The following is a 22,142-nucleotide window of genomic DNA, read 5'->3' as shown; positions in this document are numbered from 1 at the left end:
GGAGGGTTGGTGTGGGGGGGGGGGGGGGCATTTTTCTTGAAAATGTATTGTATATATTGAGCGTAAAAAAAGTTAGTTTACTGAAATCACAGCCCCTTCAATTTGACAAGTACACTCTTTGTCTGGACTAAAGTATAACTTTTTCTTATTGTATTTAATTAGTCATGTTATATCTACTGCAGTGGGTAGAGCTGCAAATAATTTTATTTGTAATAATTAGCATCCTCCACCCCATAATTTTAGTTCCCAAATATTTCTTTTTTTAACCTGATCTTTCCATGCATTCCAGAGTGCAAGCTTACTTATTCTGCTGATGATAAATAACCAAGATCATATGATCGTTAGAACCATTGCCAGGTATGCAAAGCCTGGAAAGGGGGGCTTTTGAGAAAGATATTGCTCTCACAATTAACTTGGTAAAAGATAAAAATATATTTATTGCAGTGCGTTAAAAACATGATTGCATTAAAATAAACGCAAAATTGATACGTCAATATATTGAGTGGTCCAAATAAAATACAGTAATTGTTGCAGTAGTCTAGTTGGTAGCAAGGAGATCAATAGATTGTTAGTCTCTAGGTGCCTCAACATGTTTTGCCTCTGAAGCAGCTTCCTCAGGAGGACTTCAATCCTAGGAGACTAGTGATATATACAGTAAATCAATATCCATGTTGATAAGAAAAATCAAACATTGAATATACATAATTGGAGAGAAAATTATATACCAAAAACAAAATAAATAAGAAAAAGACCTGCAACTTGTTGTGGACCAGCCAGTGAGAAACGAGCCACAGGCCACAGAGGCCAAAACCTATTCTGCTGATGATGTTTCAGAACTTTTTTATATTTTATTCTGTTATATCTTTAAATTGTCATGCTGGGTCTACTGCAGTGGGTGGAGCTGCAGTTAAGTTTTTTGTATTGGTTATAATTAGCTCCAAAACCATTATTTCATTTCCAAGGTTTTTTGGGGTTTTTTTTTACTTTCAGCTTCGTCTTTCCAATAATCACATTTCCAATGTGTTAAACTTACTTGTTCTACCAATGATGTTATATAACTTTGTTTTACATTCCTTTCTGTTGTATGTTTTTATTGTCATTGTATGTCTATTGCAGCTGGTGGAGTTGCAGCTAGTTTTCTAATATGTAATATCCCCTACCCACCTAATGATATACACGTGGAGCAATAAGTTTATTTTTGTCTCCCTATTAACAAGATCTGTTCCCATAGCTTTCAAGTGACACACAAGGGTCAAAGATAAGCAACTGGTGTTCTGTTGGTATTTTTATTTGCACCGTATGTCTGTATTGACCTGCAGTCTGGTGGAATTGGAGCGGTGAGTCTTTTGCTTACTTGGAATTCTAGTTTGGTTGTACCTAATAAATGCTGCATCAGCGGTGCAAATAACAATACCAACAGAACACCAGTTGCTTATTTTTGACACTTGTGTGTCACTTGAAAGCTATGGGAACAGATACACCACCATAGTATCTCTCCCACTCCAAAGCCTCTCAACCGTTTCACCACCTGGGCTTAATCATAGAGGTGAGAATTCAAAGTATTTCACATTTTCTCTCACTTATAATTATACATTTAGGCTTGCTGCTAAGATAAGTAGAACTCTAGATGAAAATAATTAATGTAAGATTTTAGTTTCATGGTCTTCACTCTTTGGCGTATTAGCTACAGGCACTATCTTTACGATAAGTGATTGAAGATATTGTCAAATCAACTTGCCCACTCCCATCAAACAATCTGTTAACAGTTTCTTGAGACAGGCCCCAAGTGAAGGGGGTAATCACTGGAAATTTGTACAACCCTAGGTCATTGAGATCTAGACAACCTAAGCTGGGTATACATGGTTAGAATGAGGGACATTCCCTCCAAATGAGGGACAGTTGGGAGGTATGCTGTACATGCACCCCCGGTTGCAAGCTGGCTATCCTATTGTGTTTTTTGGTTTTCATTTTCTCAAGAGTAATTACTTAGGGGTCGTAAAGGAGTGGCGCCTATACAAAGGGGATTCATTTTTTTTTCTTAGAGTTAAATCATCATCTCTAAATCAAGTCCTCCATCTGGCCCTGACTATATGGCTTTTCTCAGTACAAACATCTGTCTTCAACATGAAAGCTAAGATTATGAACCCCATGATATAATGCATATGCTCCAGAAAGGTCTTGTTTGTGCATAAACAAAGTCACGTTTTCCCTTTTCGTATTTTAATTAAATTGGAATGCTCTTTGGCTGACTTTGCCGTTTCGTAACGTGTGATTATTCTTATTAATGTCCCAATAATCAAACTTTGACATCTTCTTGGTATTAACAGTAGTTTAGTTATCTTTGTCAGACTGGAAATACAATCATTGGGATTTCCCTTAGAAAATAATTTTCTTTTTTTTTTGTCTTTGGCAAATGGGATATGATATAAGATGAAGCAGCCCCAGCTGTGTTGCCCTGTCAGCTCAGTAAGCAGTGGAAGAGAAAAAGAAAATGAATATTTCCAGACACTGAACTTACACGAGGGCAGAACAAACTCTTTGATTAGAAACTTTACCACTGGCGATGCAGACTTGCACATTGAAAAGGCTTCACTGAAAATGTGTTCAGATGTTCAACCAGCCCACAGTCAAAATAATTTGTCATCCCAGAAATCCATTTGAGAAACACTTCAGTTTGGGATCAGATTAAGAGCCTTAAAAGGGGTCTCCGATTTTATCTTGCAATAATAAACATTTGTACAACATTTCCAGGACACTTTTCATTTTTGCAAGTATATTTTCATATGTTGGCCCTTCTTTCTTAAATCTTGCACTTTGTTGTGTCTTCTTTGGCCTTGTAGTAGTTTCAGATTTTTCTGCTGGACATGCGTGAGCTTTGGACAAAGGAATTGCCTTCAGGGACAAAGTGATTGTTGCAATCATCCAATACTGATAACTCCTGTAACTGCTAGTCATGCAGAGTGCAACTCACAACAGCCTTATGGGAGCAGTGTGTATGCAGGAGTGTGCTGCCCTTTGCCCATGTACATCTATAGGTGTGCAAACACTGGTACACAAAAGGTAGGCAGGAATGCCAATGTGAGCTGTTTCGCAAATGCTCACATTGATAACTTTAGTGTAGAAATATGCTAATTTAAAGTGGCAGCTTTTGAGGGCTTAAAGAAGATTTGAACTGTGAAAGGTGTGCACAAAAATGGCATGCAGAGTACAAAGGACTTGTCACAAGTATTGCCTGTAGACTCCCTGATCTTTTTCTCATTACTGACCTCTCATACCTTGTTCTGCACTGTGACTCTGCTCCTTTACCAGCATGGCTATGACTAGTGGAGAAATATTCAAGCAGCAGCAGAAGAAAATCAGAAAGTACAGATCCACAGAATGGATGAAGCAGGACCAGGGAGATCCTTGCATTGCAAGTTCTTGGGTACAGCTGCTTCTCCAGCAAGGAGAACAGTGAGCAGCATAGTAGTGATATCACCAACTTTCACTCCAAATCTTGTGAGGCTAACAGTCAGAGGCTGAAGTGCCACAAATATTCTCACACTTCAGATATACAGCTATAAGACAGGAGTGCCTATGTTAACCTAAAAAAAACCCTTTTTTTTAAACCAAAAACGACCCGGAACGCATCAAAAACGCGGCACAACCCACTGCACTGCGTGTGCAGAAACCAGAGCGGATCTGCTCTGCATTTCGTGTTAACAAGGCCTTAACCTTTCTGGAGATTCTCTACAGCATACCAAATCTTAACTTTTTGAGCCCAGGCACACTATATAGATGGCTTCTTGGTTAGGTCCATCCTTTGTTCAGTAAAAGTGCAAATGGTATTATTCGCTAAAAAACAATTGGACAGTTTAGGGTAACCAAAATACTGTTTGTCAGGGCATCAAGATATACTATGTCAGAGCCTAACCCTTTTTAAAATATCTACTGCTTGCTAGTAGTAGATATATGCAAAAACACGCAAGGGTTTAATAACCCTTTAAGCTAAAAGTTTTGTTTTTCGTTTTTCCTTGCATGTGATTGGGTGTTCTTTGCCAAGTGAATGTTTACTATATTCACTAAGCTACAAGAAAATTCCCTTGCAAAGTGAACAGCTTATTTGATGAGCTCACTTAGACAAGGGTGCAGTCACTGTGCCTTCTTGTGGGATCCTGAGAAAGCTGAGAAGCACAATGTTGGAGTGACTTATGAGATTTGGGCTCCTCTGTGGAGGATGCCCAAAGACAACACCCTCACATGCAGGAAGTGTCTGGAAACTGGGATATAAAGGTGGATTTAAAAAAAAAATGTTTACACATTTTTCTTCTGCGCTTTTTGTTTTGTTTTTCTTTTTTCCTGCAGGACCCAAAACACAGGCCATATATCTTGATTGTTGACCTAGGACAAATCTCTTGTTTTCCTGCAGACCACATATGTGCTTGTCTACTGCAGCCAGACAGAGTAGTGAAGAATACAGTATGGTGGCAAGAAAGCTTCATGGCACATTTGCAGTGTGAAAGTCTGACATATCGTCCTATTATCATGAACACAAGAGCAATTAATTTCATTGATACAAAATGAAATGGGGGAGAAGTCAAGCATAGCAATTTTGTGTCTAATTAAACAGCAGATAATTTCTTATGGTGGGAACAGGTGCTATATTTCTTCTTAAGAGGCGTGCAAAGGCTAAATGAGAAGTGACCACTTCACTAGCTTTGTGTCCATTTGTGTGTAATAAAAGTGATTTATGGTTTTTCTGCAGAGCACTAGACATCTACTGTCTGGGAAGTGGCCCAAGTCAGTATGGGTTTGATCTTAGCTGCATTCCAGGAACCAGGAGTACCGAAAGAGTTAATCGAGGACTCCAGGCAAAACACACAATATAGCAATAATTACAGAAAATGAACAGCCATATACCCGCGTCTATTCTTTTTATTTTGGAATGCACTGTTTGAAAGTAAAAACAAAACTGTTCTTACATTTTGGATCGGTGGCAGGAAATTACAATGTGCTATTTTTGGGTGATCCAGATCGTTTCTTTGTTTCTTGTTTTTTTTTTTGTTCTTTCTAAGCAAATTTTCATAAGCAGCTTCGTGAGCAAAATTGAGATATTCTGTATTGGTGATAGCACTCCATGCATCTATAGTCCTTAAAGTGACACTGAAGCCAAAACTTTTTTTTTTGTGTTTGATAGAGTGGAAAGGGATTAAAACAAGTGTAGAGTTATGCAAGCCAGTAAAAATTGCATTCTAACTTACAATTTATTGATTTCAGCACGTGTATGTTTCTTTTTTTACAGTATTCTGTATTTGAGTCTATAATCAGCTTTGCTATGCATTCGCAAAGTGGTAGGCACGTGCGTGACACCAAAGTCTCTCCTTTGCATGACCTTGTCTCTGTAGGCTCTCTCTCTGTAAACAAGCCTGTTTGTGATTAGCATATCTTGATATGTAACCCTTATCTGCTACTTGTGCACTGTATGAATATCTTGAGAAGTGTTTTCTTTTTAATTTTAGAGCTATGACACAGCCTTTTCTTGTGACCCAATCTCTCCTTATTACATTTATTGGTTAAGGCCGGTGGGGCTGCAGCAAGAGAACTGGGTCACAATTATAACCACTGGGCACTATATTTCTCTTGAAAATGAATGCCCTTTGTACTGAGAAAACTGTTCAGCCTGTGATAACTTGGTGAACATCTGCTAGGGATGGTGTTGCATGCATTACTCCTTGTTCTTTTCCTGCCCTTCAGCTCAAGGAAATCTTTTCCCGCTGCTACAGCTGCTTTTAGCACAATGAGGATCATCCTGTTTCCAGCCTTGCTCCACTTCTGCTTTTGCTGACTTGTTTACTGCTGGCTGCCTATAATCCTCTCCAGCACCTATTGCCTAGGTTTGTGCATGCACTGGGCCTGGCTTCTTCTGGGTACAGATACTAAACCCCTATTGGCAGGCTCGGTGTACATATTTCCGTGATTTATTGTAAATTAGTTATTTAGTGTGATTGGGGGTAGTGGACTCATGACGTAATCTTCCAGTCGAGGTGGCGCGGTGATTGAGTTGCAAATGTTAAACAGGTTGCATTGAGAGATAACTCGAATGCAGTGAAGTGTAAATGAGGTTGATGATCCACAGAATGTGTAACTAGGTTTGGTTTGGTGGCAGCGTTCTTTAATTTAGAAGAAGTGGGTGGTGTGTACGTGGGACCTAGACACAGTCGAGCTGGGTGGCGCAGTTGGATAAACTGGGTGGTACTACTTTAAGAATGTGATATTCATACATTAGGGTTGCCACCTGTCCAGGATTCACCCCGACAGTCTGGGTTTTAAATGCTGTGTTCGGGTTTCATGGCAGCAGAAACCCGGTCACAAGATGTCAGGCAGACGGGCAACCAAAATTAAGATGGGGCTACTCGCCTCCCACTGAAAATAGTCTCAACTGTGATATTTACATAAGAATGGGTGACTCTATTTACATGAATCAGCCATAACTCATTCTCCCCCAAAAAATGTCTGCGCGTCGCTAAAGTGTTCGGGTTTCGCTTGAAGAAAAGTGGCAACCCTATCATACATGCCTGACCGAAGTGTCAGAAGCACTGACCTAATTAAAAGCCTGTGTCAACCGGTTTTGAGCTTGTGTTGATAGCATCAGTCTGACCTCTATCTGAGATGCTTCTGAGATCATTTAGAATTTACGGGTGCATTTGACCTGTAGTTGACCACCTTCTGACCTACTTCAAGCAGCTTTTGAATAGACTTTAATAGACTTGTAAGAGAAAACAAAAACCTGGAAGCATACAATATAGGCTTTACTCACAGAAGATGCCAAAGGAAGCATTTGGTACCAAGTCATGCAAAATGCTGACTTCTCCTGAGTGTCAATTGTAGGACAGAACTTTCTTAATCCTGTACTGAAATGTTTGTGAACTTCAGTGTTAACGTGTGTGAAGAAAGAAGTTCTCACAAGACTCCATGCTTAAAGTGACATTAAAGCCAAATTTTCCCCCTCCCCCCCATGCAAATGTTGCAAATGATGTATCTTATTCTGATCTTCCTCTTCTTTCCCCATGTTTTCATGTGTCCCTCCAGCGGTGCGGCGTCACTCCGATCCAGTGATGACTGCTCTGTCTCTCCGATCAAGCGGTGTCTGCAGGCGGGTGCACGCGTCCATAGACTTACCTTGTGTCTTTGCTCGTCTCCCGGCCGAGAATCGGAACTGCGCATGCGCCCGCCCCAAGATCCTTTGCGGCCGTACGAGCAGTTCCTGATTCTCGGCGCGGGAGCGAGCAGCGATAACGAGGTACGTTTAAAACCAGTTCAAGCGCTTTTGTTTTTTTTTTAACTTCTTGCCTATATCTACTGCTTGCTAGCAGTAGATATAGGCAAAAAAAAACGGAGGGTTTAGAACCCCTTTAACACCTCAGAAATGTTGGAACGTTACCATACACCATAGTACACTCAGTTGCCAGCAGACTAAGATAACTCTTGACTTGTGACCTGATTCTATGAAAGAGTACCATGCAGTGTAGTACTTTCAATAATCCAGTTGCTTGACCTTTTTTTTTTTTCACAGCAGTGTTATTTTTTTAAGTTCTGAATAAATGTGTTTACTGCTATGAAAAGATGCTAATTATTGCTGATATTTATGCAGACAGATTTGATATTTATTTCTTTTTTAAATATGTATTTTATGGTCTATGCTCATTCTGTGCCAAGTGCTGCTTTATGGATTGCTAGAACATTAACTTCAATGGAGCCTTGTAATTATCCTGATAAACAAACCCTTTTCATCTCTTTGAATACCGATCAGCCCCACATCTATATCTCACAATGAACACTGATTCATTTTTAATTTGGCTGAATTAATAAAGTACATGATAATGTGTAGTAATACCCTACCTCTCTCGTTCATCACAGGTACTACAAATAAAAAAAGACCCATTATTGGGGTCTAAAACTTATAATATTATCATTATATCAAGGGAAAAAAGTTTAATCTTCTTGCTACCAAGCAATCTGCTTTTTGATTTCAGATTCTAAGTTATTGTGTAGACCTGGAAGGGAGAAACTGATTGGTTGTCAAAGTAGCATAATCCTGATGTTTAGACCTTTTGACATATAAGTCTCTATTTATTTTTTTTAGTTATTTTCTTTTTAAACAAGCCATTTTTTATTACACTTCAAGTCACTGGTCAAGTGGCTTTTTTTGGCTGTAGGACCAGTTTACAGCTCCCATTATTCTAGTTTTAGAGAACTGACCTTATATCTGATTGGTCACAATAAAAAATGTTAACATTTTAATCCAAGCACCTAAAAACTGGGGCCCAAGAAGAGAAGCAAAACCTAGTAATGGCTTGCAAAAATACAACAGATTGCATGCATTCTTCACTATTTCTTGAGCTTTAATAAAGCGGAGAGCAATACATCCATTATATTTTCTTTGACATTTTCAAGTAGCATTTAGGTCTCTTCAACTCACAACTTTGCCTGGGTAATTTCCTTGACCCCCTTCCCCTGCCTTGTTTTAGTTCCTCATGTGTGTGCTGTCAGTCATATTAGTAGATTAATTTCACAGGTTTAGGAAGAAGTGGTAGTGTTGTTGGGTGGGATTATTTGCTTTCATCCCATGGGAAAAAAAAATTAATTCTGCAATACACTAACCACATCCTTTTGTAGGTTACATCTTGGTTCACAGTAGTATACGACGTTACTACATTGCTATATGTAGTACACATTTATTTAATCACAAACACATCCCCTACCCAGTTTGCGTTCCGACCTATACAAACACTGCTTTAAACAATACTTTGGTGTTTTCATTTACTGCGATTTTAGAAATCATCCCCAAAACTTGGAAACTTTTATGACTGTTTTTGAGGTTAACATATTGTTGAGACTGTGATTGATACAAATGTTGCTTATTGATTCCGATTTTCCTAAAATTACATGAATCTTTAGAGCGGACCTTTACACTCAAAAATCAAATTCTACCAATGTATCCCTCTTATGTATGATGATTAATAATAGCATAGACATGTCAGGTGTAAAATACTGTGATTTTGATATACTTACACTTGCAGAGCATTCACTTCCCGCTTAGAAAGGGCAAAATTACTTCAGTTTGGCAAAGCAATGCACACTGGGATTGCCTTGTGATCAGCAGAACATTGCTGGGGAATCTCATCTATAATCTCATGAGATCTCAGTGAAAGGCATTTTCCTTCCCTGAGATTATGTGAATGGTCACACGTCCTAGTCACATGTGCCAGAAATCCAGGAAGTAATTGGAGATCTTGTCATTTGCCCTTAGTTAACATGACCACTGTGAGAAGACTGGGGAAGAAAAGAGAAATAAGGTATTCAAAGAATACAAGGCCTGCAATTATCTAGAAATATGTGTTTGTAGATTGTCTTTACTAAACATTTCTAAAGGTATGTTTGTTGTTATTTTAAAGCTATGGGTAAAGGCCCGCTTTAAGAACTTTCCACTAGAGTAGCTCTTTGCAAATGTATCTTTTTAAATGCAGTGAACCACGACCAATGATGTAATGTCACATACAATGCTTTTATCTCATTAACTAATTATCATTTCTCCTTTTTAAGGGTCATCCATCAAGACTAAGACTTTTACTAAGATCTAAAGAGGAGGAACTGCTGTTAAATCTGGAAAGAAATGAGTGAGTACAGTTAATTGCTGTCATTAGAATCTATTCTGAAATTGTGGCAGTGTTCCGGTACAAAATGTTCTGCCATCCTCTTTGTACCCTGCATGGTGCTTTGGATGTACATCCTAATCCTCTGTAAACAAATGTGAAGTATTCGTCATTATTAAATGATTACTACCCTATTGCTTGCTACTTCCATTTAGTGTGTGTGTCGGTACTTATCAGGCAAATTTACGTGGCTTGCATTATGTAAATAATTTTCTGAGCACTAATTCCTGCCAGATAGTGAAAAGTACCAAATTAAAGCCTACTTTTAATATTTTAATAGGATTAGAGTTAATGCATATGCAGCTATAAATGGAAACCATACCCTTACGTCAAGGTACCTCTAAACAGTGCTGGCCTACACCGTTAAAGTACCAACACTACTAACATAACACTGAACAGAGTGCAAACAAACGTACCTGAGCTTACCTTACCTGTCAGGATATAAATATGGCAGCTGCAACTGCAGATTTGTTCTTGTAATTTAATGTACCAGACCTGCCATTTTCCTTTAAAGCCACAGGCTTGGTCAAGCTTGACCAAAGTAGCTGTAGACCTGTTGTGTGCTATTAAACATAGCAAAGAAGGGAATTGGCAAGTGGCTCTTTTGTTTTTACTAGCAAGAAAGCCATATGAGATGGAAGGTTCCAAGGCATTTAGCATTGCTGGTCAGTTCGCAGGAGAGCTCCTGTTCCTTCACAATGTACTGTATACACGTTGCCCAACTTGGTTCTTAAGCTACCTGAACAATCCTTTGTTTCAGGATTACTTGAAGGCCTATGCTTTTTAATTACTTTTTTGCCTCATTAGAAATAGTCTTCCTGTCCCAGAGACAAAGCAAGATGTGAAAGGAAATCTCCCCAAATCATGGAGAAATAGTTTTTACCGAAACAGGTGTTCCCATTGTAAGATTTCCCTCTCACCTCCTGTTCTAATGAAAGTTGTCAGCAAGACAAATAGACAAGGTGAATCTCCCCAACAGAAACAAATATTAAAAGCCTGGCAGGAGTCTTAATCACCCTGTCTCTAAGCACAGTGCAGTTTTATTCTTATTATAGTAAAGGATTTATATAGCGCCAACAGTTTGTGCAGTACTTTACAACATGGAGAGACAGATGGCAAGATTTGGACAGTGATTGGATGTGGGGCCTGCAGGAGAAGTCAGAGTCCAGGATTATACCTAGCACCCTAGCTTGTGTGCAGGGACTGATGATTGTGTTATTGATCTCAATGGAGAAGCCAGGGGAGGGGACACTGGGGGAAGGAAATATTATGAGCTTAGCTTTTAAATGTTTGAGTTTAAGAAAGTAATGCAATATCCACAATGATAGGTCAGTTAGTAAACTAGTGATGAGAGTGAGAAGGTGAGATGAGGAGTAGAGTGATAGATAGGTTTACCTACTTACACTGGAGTATGAAAGGGGAGTATGAATCATGTAACTTAAAACTGCAGCCCATCCAGAAGCATTGCGACAACCAGCTGAATCACTTCACAATTACTTATTTAAAGCGGAACTCCATGTAGACAGTATAATACACAGCTGAAACAGACATGTAACCTGACTTCCTGGCAAACCTCTTCCGTGCATCCAGTCTTGTGATCCTGGCTGCCAGAAAGTACAGTCAGGTCCTGGTCCTTCCTGCAGACTACACTGGCGTTTAGCAATACAGCCTGGTCCAGAACTCGCCTCTGCTTGTAAATAGACCATTAAATAGCATCAGCAGCAGCACACAGATGAGGGTTCTCTCCAGCTGCTTGCATATAACCCAAAGCCAATAGAGCCCTGATTGGGTCAGAGAGCTGCCCTCCCTCTCCAAATCTCTGAGCACTGCTATGCAGGAGAAAATGGGGGGCCTGTATTGAAACACATTTAGGTACACTTGCCAGTTTTATGCTAAATACATTTTCTTTTTTAAGAATGCATTTTCTTTTTTTCTGCTCGTTGTTGAGCTCAAGAGGAAGTATTCTGTAACCCAGACGGACTTTCTGACATTACAGTTGCAACAATCATTGGCATTACCAGCTGTAGCAGTTCATTGTGTGTTCCCTTGTTGCTCTCAGTGGCTCATCAGTTACTCTTTATTACAAACCAGCTGGTGTTATAGGTTCAGTAGGCCACAAGCTGTACCCTTTCATATCTTTTCTTCTCTTGGAGCTTCTTTTCTGGTGTTTTTACAATTGTTGGTTAAAGAATCTTTCATAATATCTAATGTTGGGGGAAAAAAAAGTGATAACTAGAACATGAAGCAAAAATTGGTTAATATTCCGTTTTGTCCGAGGCTGAAGAAAAATACCTTTTACATGGAAAATCTTTGAGCGTCTGTAAATAATACATTTGCAATATGTTTAATAGAGTGACTTTTCTAAATGTTTTATCAGTTCAGTGCCGATAGATGGAACAGTTGTAATTAATCTGTTTTATATTTGCTCAGCCCAGAATTAGGTGTCACAATTTTATGATTAGTCATTACTCTCCTGTCATCTCTAAAACATTCCAGAAATGGAAAGATAAATGGTTTCATGGACCTTTTATAAAACCCTTAATGAATTACAACACACAATTGCGGCTCTTTACATTCTCCCAGTGTAGATTTGGGGCTGATTACTGCTTTGAGTGACGTTGTATATTGCCCGTGGATTCATGAATAAAATAATTACCTGTTGATAGGTCTGCACTCTATTGTGTCTGATGTGGTTAGACATCACAGTAAAGAATTAAGAGACTTTGTGTCCTGGAACAATTTCCCCTGCTGGTAAAGATAATTATGTTGTCCCTTGTTACCCATGCAAGGTTAATTTAAGGGGATGCCTAATCTGACCATTCCATTTAGCTAGTAGGGCTAACAGTGACCTGTTTATGTATTGTAAAATGTAAAGAAGTAATCATAATCTTTACTTGTGGTTAACTTACAGAAAGTAAACCGATAGGAAATACATGAAGGAAATGCCTGTAGAAGTCTTTCAGAGTCCCAGATAGCCTTGAAAACTAGGCTATGCATAGACTAACTTGATGGGAAACTATACTGGTTTTGGATTTGTTTTATTTTAATTTAGGTTTGTACATTTTTAAACTGATATTGTGTTTATTTTAGATTTCTTTTACTATTTCTTTTTACAAAAAAATACAGGGTGTACCTATGACACTGGTGTCATAAACTAATTGAGTTTTTATATGACTGCAAGACAAGCTGTTTGCCTTTAGACTCTCTCTACCTGATTGTTCTGTCCAGATGGGGCTGGAGAATCAAGCAGGGAGAAGGAGGGGCGGGGATTAGAAACTCTTTTTTGCACACTGAGTTGTATATAGGACTAATCTATAACTATCAAGCTGTCAACAGACTTTTTCAACAGTTGTTTTCAGTGATTCTAAGCAAACTGACAGACTCATGCTATTCATACACTTGTAGTTATTTTCTCATTCAAAGAGAGAAAAGGGAAAGAGAAGAAAAACGCCCAATCCCCCCACCCACTTGAAATGACATAGATTAGAGAATGTCCCCTGTTGGGCTATTGTATGCTGACACCTGATGCCCAAGGCCGCCAGAATACCTGGACAGTAATTGATGCTTATTTGCTGCAGTTACTGTTTGTTTTTTCACAGATTTAGGAACTAGGAGTTCTCTGACTGGACAAGGGCCGCTGCCGTGATGTCATCACCCCTCAACCAATCAGAAATTGCCTGGTATTGGTTGATAAAACTGTATGGCCGCCAAGCCAAATAAGGGACCCTCTGTGTTTTTACAGCAGAAGGGAAGTCCACACAGCAGCCACAGCATTGCCTCGAAGATCAATGTAAAGCACTGTAGTGGCTCTGGCTACTACAGAGTTTTACAGAATCCCTGTGAGCCACCCAGGTATAAAATATGTATACTTACATTGGGCCAAGCTGGACCAATTTAAGTATACATAAATACACATACCTGGAGCTCAGCTTTAAAGATGCATTGGACTCTGGAAAGGCAAGTACGTAGGTTCCCTGCTTATATCCCCAACTACCATACTATAATACCAACATAGATATAAAACCTGATATGGTGAATGATGTAAGTATTCTTGTTACTAGTGGTGTTATATGAAATATGCATACCTGAGAACTCTCTGTGACGGACTTTGAAACTCTGGCTAATCTATACAATAACTTAGTAGCTCTGAGCAGCCATTGTGTGGCTGACTGGCGTAATGATCACAGAGTTACTCCTACAGTTATACAGGAAGAATGGTCAGAGGTAGGGGGCAGCGGGAGGCAGATTAGGCTTCAGTTATTGTCCCTGCATTTTATTGCCTTTGTATTGCTTCCATGCCCATTAGTTTTGTACCTTTTATTATGACTGCCTGTATTATGGCCTCATTTAGTCACAATTGCCAGTTTGCTGTATTATCACAAATGTCCTTGGTTGTTACAGCACATGCTTACATTTTAGCAGATTGGTTTCAGCACTCCTTTTACTAAACATTTTTGTGTGTATAAAATAGGAGATACATTAGTTCTATTTCTCTTTTTTTTGATGAAGTTCATCTTTATCAGCTTGGTTATTGCAGTTACGGGCATAACATTTTCCACAAATGGATTTGACAGATGGTGTTTTCTGTTATTTTACTGATCTCCAATACAGTTTCCTCACCAATCCGCCTAATGTGTGCATTGGATTATTCTAAAATAAAGACCTTTCCCATTCTGTGTTTAATATAAACATCTGCAGCTTTGACCTTAAATCCCATGTGCAGATGCACTTCCCATGATGTTGGAGAGTGCTGTGGAATATTTTAACAGATATTCTATACACTATGGAATGTATAGAGAGCGTTCTCTGCAACTAGAGTTCAAAGAGTGATAGCTTGTCCTTATTTACCATTCTGGCAAAATTGTTGCTTATTATTTATGTATTTCCTGTATTTATACGGCACTGCAATATTATTAAAAAAAATTGCAGAGTACAAGGAAGTTTAAACATACCGCGCTCATATGTAAACACTCAGGCAAATCTGATCAAACGCCAGTAAACTAACAATACGTTTTTTGATTGTGAGAGGAAACTAAAGCACCCAGCGAGAACCCGCATAGATATAAACAACATGCAGATAGTGCCTCTGGTTGAATCGAATCCAGGACCCTATCACGTACCTGACTGGGGACTCGGCTGATAAGGGGGCTGCCCGTGCACCTCTTGTCCCACACCTCTGGAAGTAGTGACAGGGGATGTAAGGACAGAGCAGAGAACAGGTGCCGATACTGGTGGCTGGCTGGTTCTTGAGGAGGCGCTTGAGTGCGTTGGACCAGCTGGTGAATTGGCAAGACCGAGATGGCAATGGGTATGAGGCCAAGGAAGCACTTACAGGATGTCATTGCTCAGGATGCTGATGGAGCGATCCACCATGTGGCAGACCAGGCGGAAAGTCAGGTTCAAGCCGAGGTCATACACAGGGAGCCGAATCTTGAGGTGCCGAATCGCATATCAGCTGCATAAATGAATGTCTTTTATATGGGGTGGAAGAAAGTCGAGACTAAAAACTGCCATACTAAAATGACCTAAAGTCTTTGGTGGCCAAGCATTGCTTGATTTGTGGTGATATCATATCACATGTAAACTATCATTACATCCCCCTCCACTTGTCCCAAAATCAATTGAAAAGAAATTGAAGAATTTGTAAGAGGCCTCTTGTATCGCAGCTCTTTACAGTGGTTTTATAACAACAGACCATGCCCTCTTTCAGTTTCTAATTAACCTTATACATATTATCGCCTCCAGATTTGGAATGCTAATAAAAAGTACAAATTGAAAGTATATGTTAACCTAATCAACTAAAAAAAATCTCCTATAAGCTTTACTATATTCAAGCAATTTAAAAAAAATGTTTTAAATGTACAATTTTTTTTTAACCTGGTGATCCTGCCTTGAATGTCCTTGTTAAGTCACTAGACATGTAAGCTGCGGAAAAGTTTGGATATTTCGTTATTTTAAAACACGAATTTTCGTGACTTTTCTGGCCAATCAGATGGCTCCCATGTTGCCGTAACGAAAACTCGTATTCGGACCCATTCGGATGCATTAAACAGAAAACACATCTGATTGGCCAGAAAAGTCACATGTTTGATTCAGTTTCGTTTTTGAACGAAATTCATATGGGATCTAAGGATTTGGACACATTCGGATGTGTCCAAATTTCGGAAAATTCGTCTGAATTTTGATTTGGAACGAAACGAATCACACATGTCTAGTGACAACCCTCTCTCCAGTTGTGTTTCTGCATTGTCACATTGTCACTCAGGTTTCTGATGGAGACTACAAGTGGTGGTTACACAGGCATGGTTCACTGTTGTAGCCATAAAGAAACCCACCAAGAGAAATACCATGCAGCCATTGCTGGAGTACATGTAGACAGAAAGTGAAGCTGCAGGAGATCAGCAGAACTGCAACAAAAGATGAAAAAGGGTATTACAGGTATTTTTTAAACAAATTGACAATTGTTTACTCTGCACTTTAGCAAACTAAAAGTCATTTAGTTAGGGAATTCCAGCTTACTATTCCAAATAACAATTTACACTTCTACTGGGACTTGGAGCTTGGCAGATTCCACTCTGGAAGGCGTAAAGCCTTGCTATAAATATCTGACATACTGGAGAACAATAAAGTATGTTGTCTTTTTTTTCTAGATGTCTTCTTTTTTTAACTAGTAGAAAAATTTCAGGTGCCAGTAACGGATCTCGGCCTATGTCATTACTTATTCCACTGTATTAATAGACCCTTAAAGAGAAGCTGTACAGTCAAAACTGTGCCCAGAGAAGACATACAGAAGGCAAATCACTAGTTGCCAGTATTGCCTGCTGGCTCACTGCAGTGACTCTTTCCCCCAGGACAGTTCCACATTATGCTTTGTTCTGCACTATTCCCCTGTGAGGAGGTGGGCATTTTTGTTTGTTTTCTCATAACAAACCTGTCCACTGATGACTGGTATTCGTATGACCGATGGAGTAATGATCAAAAAGCAAAGAAGCAGCAGGACAGGTGGAGACAGCAGAGGTCCAAAGAATGAAAGAAGCAAAAGCAGGGAGATCCTTACACTGCACGTCCTCAGACACAGCTTTCTATCCAGCAAAGAGAACAGTAAACAGCACAATAGTGACATAACCAATTCTTTTGAGTTAAGTCTTTTGAGTTAAGTTTTAGAAGATACATTAAGAATGTAGAAAGTAATAGGGTTTCTGGAGAGGTGTAATTAACCATCCATGAGAGGTTTACTAAAAATATATAACATTTTATTTATGAATAGCTTGAATAAAGGTTAAAAATTGATACATTTCATGTATCTTTCAGTACCCTGCATGGGATTTGTTTGTATTCATATAATCACTGATTTGGTACATACATATTAATAGAATCCAAATAATAAAAAATAACATGATATTGATCACAGAATTTGGCCCATATAGTAGCTTAACTTAATAGGTCCCGACGCGTTTCACCAGTGGAGCATTCCAGCCTCTGCTTTCCCGATCCTCCAGGTGTCTCCCTTGCCTCGCGAACTAACCCTGCATGGTGAGTACTTAATGACCAGACCCATGGGGATCGATCATGTATAACAATTTGTTTAAAACAGATCACATATACAAACCTGATACTGTCTACTCATTGATGTTTGTGATCTCAACTTAGTGTATGTCTAAACAAAGAATTTTCTTTACTGTTAGATCTATCTTTTTGGGTCCCCTGATGAAGCCACTGGCGGAACGTGTCGGGACCTATTAAGTTAAGCTACTATATGGGCCAAATGTATCGCTGTTAATTCTGTGATCAATATCATGTTATTTTTTATTATTTGGATTCTATTAATATGTATGTACCAAATCAGTGATTATATGAATACAAACAAATCCCATGCAGGGTATTGAAAGATACATGAAATGTATCGATTTTTTAACCTTTATACAAGCTATACATGAATAAAACTTGATATATTTTTAGTAAACCTCTCCTGGATGGTTAATTACACCTCTCCAGAAACCCTATTACTTTCTACTTTTCTTAATACATTTACCCTAGGGGGAGAGGTGTTAATAAGGTGCCCACAGGGAGGCAACTCACGACCTGTAAACTTTAGAAGATACATGTAAGATGAACTCACACTGCAGTCATTAGGGTAAAGAACAGCAATGCTTAGGTACTGTAACATGTCAGGAAGTACCCTGCTACATCTCAAAAGGGATCCTTGAATATATTCTTAAGGGGAATGCTTATGCGCAATCAACCGATCTAAATAATAATGCCTAATATTTTTGATTGTAGGGCCAATTAGAAATGGCTTCTTGGTTCGACCCATCTTTTGTTCAATTAAAGAGTCCCTGTTATCAGACCGTTCATTTCAACAAAATCTTTCTATGATGATTTTATGTGCATTTGGCATACATTATGCATGTTATTTAATTGTAGATGTCTCCCTTGTGTAGACATCCAAAAGCTCTGAGCCTTCTGCTGGGTGCCATCCTCTTGGGTGTGATGTCAGTGGCAGAATTGGAGCTATCACTCAAGTGACACTCTGTAGTATTCCCCTTGACTCTTCCACCAGCAGCTATATAAAAGGTTATTTAGGGTTTCGAGGGTACGGGTGGAGATTCTGGGAAAGTACAGAGAATCAATAGACACTCCCTGAAAAGAAGAGGGCTAGGATGTGCAAGGCGGAAGAGTGCTGTGCTTGACCCTTGATTTGTCTTGGAGTAGTCAAATTTGTTAACAAGTTCAAAGGCACATTGGAAGTAAATAAGAAATGATTTATGGAAAAGAAAGATCATGCAAGTAAGCATTTAAAATATGTTTTTTTCTGTGCCTCTACCTGCAATCACCTGCAGTCTTATAAGTTGGTAACAGGGTCTCTTTAAAGTTGCAACAGGTTATGTTTATTTAAACAGACACAGTTGGCCAATTTAGAGCAAACAAAATACCCTTTGTCAAAGCACCAGTATGTGTGAGTGACATCCCTCCTTCAGTCATGTGACAGTGCTTGGGCATTATGATTTGATATCCAACCTAAACATTGTCATGTGGAAGAGGAGGCTTAATGCTCCTCCATACCTGGGAGCACCAGGTATTTTATGTCAGTTGAGGTAAAGGGAGTGGGGGAGGTGGGGAATCGCTTGAGGGGTGCATATTAGTGGGTTTGGAGGGGAGGGTGCTTTTTATACACCATGCCGTTTTGCCCTGAATGGGCAATATGACAGTATCTCTTTAAGGCCCAATCTCCCAATGGCATTGCCCCTCAGACGACAATATGGGCGCATGACTAGCTGGTCTTAATTCTGTTTTCTCCAATAATCTCTGCATTAAGAACACATCTAAAAAATAAATACAGGTGTTAAATGATACGTGTCCTCATTAATGCAATTACCTCCCGTTGCCTACTCAAAATCTTCTTATTTTATGTAAGCCATTCACTGGCCAAAGGAAGTTTGTTATCCACAACCTGGATGAGAGCAGAAAAAGTGAGATAGGTAATTTCTCATTTGTTAGGAAACTTCCCGGTACTTTCTTTTAAATAAATGTAAAGAGAACAGTACATTCTTCCATTAATGTGGAAGGAAACAGACTTTTTTTGGAAATCTGTCTTAAGAGCTCATTTATGAGGTCCTGCAAGTTCAGTTTCCCCTAGTCCCAAAAATCTAATCTATTGGGTCTACGCTAGTAAACAAGGATTGCAATTGATTCACTGTAATTTAAGTAGTCACTATGGCCCTATGGGCATCTTTTTTGAAGAAACAAGATATCCCCTATAAATCTAAATGATAAAAATCTAATTTCTCAATACAGTAAAGAAAATCTGTTCACAAATAGCTGACTAAACATCTGACAAAATGCTGAGTTTGTACGTTTATGGTATCCTTGACCTGCTTATTTTATGATGAATAAAGATGGGAAATGTCGAGGGCTCTTCTCCCAGAATACAATACAGTTGTTTATATATTGATTATAATAGGAAACAAAGCAATAATTCCGTTGGGAAGTGAAACGCAAGCCGGCAAACACTTGGTTTAGATTTTCTTTATATTTTTCTAATACTTTTTTTTTTTCTTTCTTTCTTATTACAACAGTTGGCTGTGTACAACGCATGGAACTGTCATCTGTACTTTTAGTTACATAGTTACATAGTTACATAGTATTTGTAACAAATTCTACCAGATAATCCTTTATTATGCCCTCTAGCATTTTACAAACTACCGATGTTAGACTGACCGGCCTATAGTTCCCAGGTTGGCACCTTGCCCCCTTTTTGAATATTGGGACTACCGTAGCCCTCCGCCAATCACTGGGGATCCTACCAGTCATTAAGGAGTCCTTAAAAATGAGGATTAATGGTCTAGTTATAACCTGGCTTAATTCCTTAAGTACCTTGGGGTGCAGGTTATCCGGACCCACTGCTTTGTTTGCATTGAGCATTTTAAGTCTTTGTTGTATCCCGGTTTCTGTCAACCACTGGGGTATATTTTGAGTTAAACTGGGAGTTTTATCATGTGTGTCAAACCCGTTTCCCTCCTGAGTGTATACTGAGGAGAAAAAAGCGCTCAGCGCCTCGGCCCTCTCCTTGTCGTTTGTGACTAGCTTCCCGCTTCCATCCTTTATTGGGCCTATCTGCTCCTTTCTCACCTTTTTACTGTTAATATATTTAGTACAGCCATTAATTAAATAAGTTTTTGGCTGCAGAGCAACTGTAATTTTAACAGGGTTATTCACAAAAAGGTGAAGCGTTTGGAAAAGGCACGAGAAGTGAACAATCTAGGATAACATAGCTGATTTGGAAAAATTCTCCAATTCCACTTTCCAGTTCAGCTTTGTTGTCCTAGATTGTTCACTTCTCCTGCCTTCTCCAAACTCTTCACCCTTTTGTGAATAACCCTGTTAATGTTGGATTACGGATGAATTACTAAACAGGAGTTTTAAAAAAACTGCCCTGTATTAGAAGAGAAAAATTAGTTCTTGTGGCAATGATCGCTCAGTTTAATGAAACAACTATCTTTTTCTTTCTCTGTTATGCTGCGGAGAACCGCTAGATTACATCTTAGTATAATTACAGTATAATTATACCATCATTTTTCATACATTTTTAAACTTGGCTTTAAGAACGTACGTAAGGGAACACAATGTGAAATTGTTCCACCAGATCCCAGCTAATATCTGTTTTAATTAGTCCCAGAAGAGATACATGTATACACTGTGGTCATTTTATTAGGTACACCTGCATGTTAACACAAATAAGCAAACGGCGATTGGTTTGACTGCAGCTTGAGACACAAAGTATGCAGACATGGTCAAGAGGTTCAGTTGCTCGACCAGACTTTAAATTCCCATAAAAAGAATAAGGATCTTACACAGTTATTAATACTTCTACAACAAGCTGCTGCAGATTATAAGCACGCAGTACAAACCAGTCCACCAGCTGTGGATGAGCATCTCACGTGTTTAACATGGCTTCCCTGCCTAGTTTCAGAATCTGTATTTGTACTGCCAGGCATGGATTTATAGTAATTTCACATAGGACTCCGCTAAGTGCAGCAAAACTTTGTTATGACAGGCTGCGTTGTATTTTTCCTGTTTTTTTTTTTTTTTTAGGATACACTTCAAATTTCTCAGCCTTACCTACAAAGCTCTGCATAACCGCGCACCGGCTTCATCCCTAATTAGAAGATATACTCCAAATCGGCCACTTCATTCCACTAATGACCTGAGATTATCCTGCTCCCTCACCCGCACACCCAACTCTTGTCTACAGGACCTCACCAGGGCTGCCCCCACCTTATGGAATTCAGGCTCTCACCATCCCTATGGGCCTTTAAAAAAATCCCTCAAAACGCACTTCTTTAGAGAATCGTTTCTGCTCTCCCCTTGATTTCTCACCTTATACAACCCTCCCTTCTGCTCCCCTTTCAAAGGACTCCCACAACCCCAACCTATTTTATTTGGTATACATTTGCAGTCTCCCCTTCCCCACCTCTGTGTCTTTGGTCCCCTTCCTCTTAGACTGTAAGCTCGTTTGGGCAGGGTCCACCTAGCCTACTGTTTCTGTATGTCAATGATGCGTGTCTGTGTTTCCTACTTGTCTTGTCTAAACAATTGTACAGCGCGGTGGGAATATGTTGGCGCGATATAAATAAATAAATAATTAGGTGGCCAAGCAAAGAAGTTGCAAGGACACCTATTGTATCTGTTCAGATTATTATTATTATTATTATTATTATTATTATTATTATTATTCTGCCACTTATTCAAATGACTGTAACAAGTGCTCTGTTAGTCAAAAACTCATAAAACTTTGCACAATGGTAGAGCCCTGTGCTCTGCAGAGCTTATTATAATATAAATGTCATAGGTCACATGATGTGGCAGCCATCTTGGTTTTTGCTACAATTTTTGCAAATATTCAAAAACCTGCATCTCCAGAACCGCTAAAGCTACAGATGTACAACTTGC

General features: G+C 39.1%; 1 protein-coding gene across 1 annotated transcript in view; it reads left to right on the top strand.

Moving 5' to 3' along the window:
• The window catches only part of ADAM12 (ADAM metallopeptidase domain 12), a 392,267-nt gene that overhangs the window by 73,234 nt on the left and 296,891 nt on the right, over nucleotides 1-22,142 (top strand). Inside the window, exon 3 of the mRNA XM_018558790.1 lies at nucleotides 9,583-9,656. Coding sequence (XP_018414292.1) covers nucleotides 9,583-9,656 — 74 coding nt within the window. The remainder of the gene's footprint in view (nucleotides 1-9,582; nucleotides 9,657-22,142) is intronic.

This window comes from Nanorana parkeri, unplaced genomic scaffold (genome assembly GCF_000935625.1).
Source record: "Nanorana parkeri isolate BGI_ZX_2015 unplaced genomic scaffold, ASM93562v1 scaffold2, whole genome shotgun sequence".
Classification (NCBI taxonomy): domain Eukaryota; kingdom Metazoa; phylum Chordata; class Amphibia; order Anura; family Dicroglossidae; genus Nanorana; species Nanorana parkeri.
The sequence above is the reverse complement of the archived record's forward strand: the minus strand, read 5'-3'. Positions and strand labels throughout refer to the sequence as shown.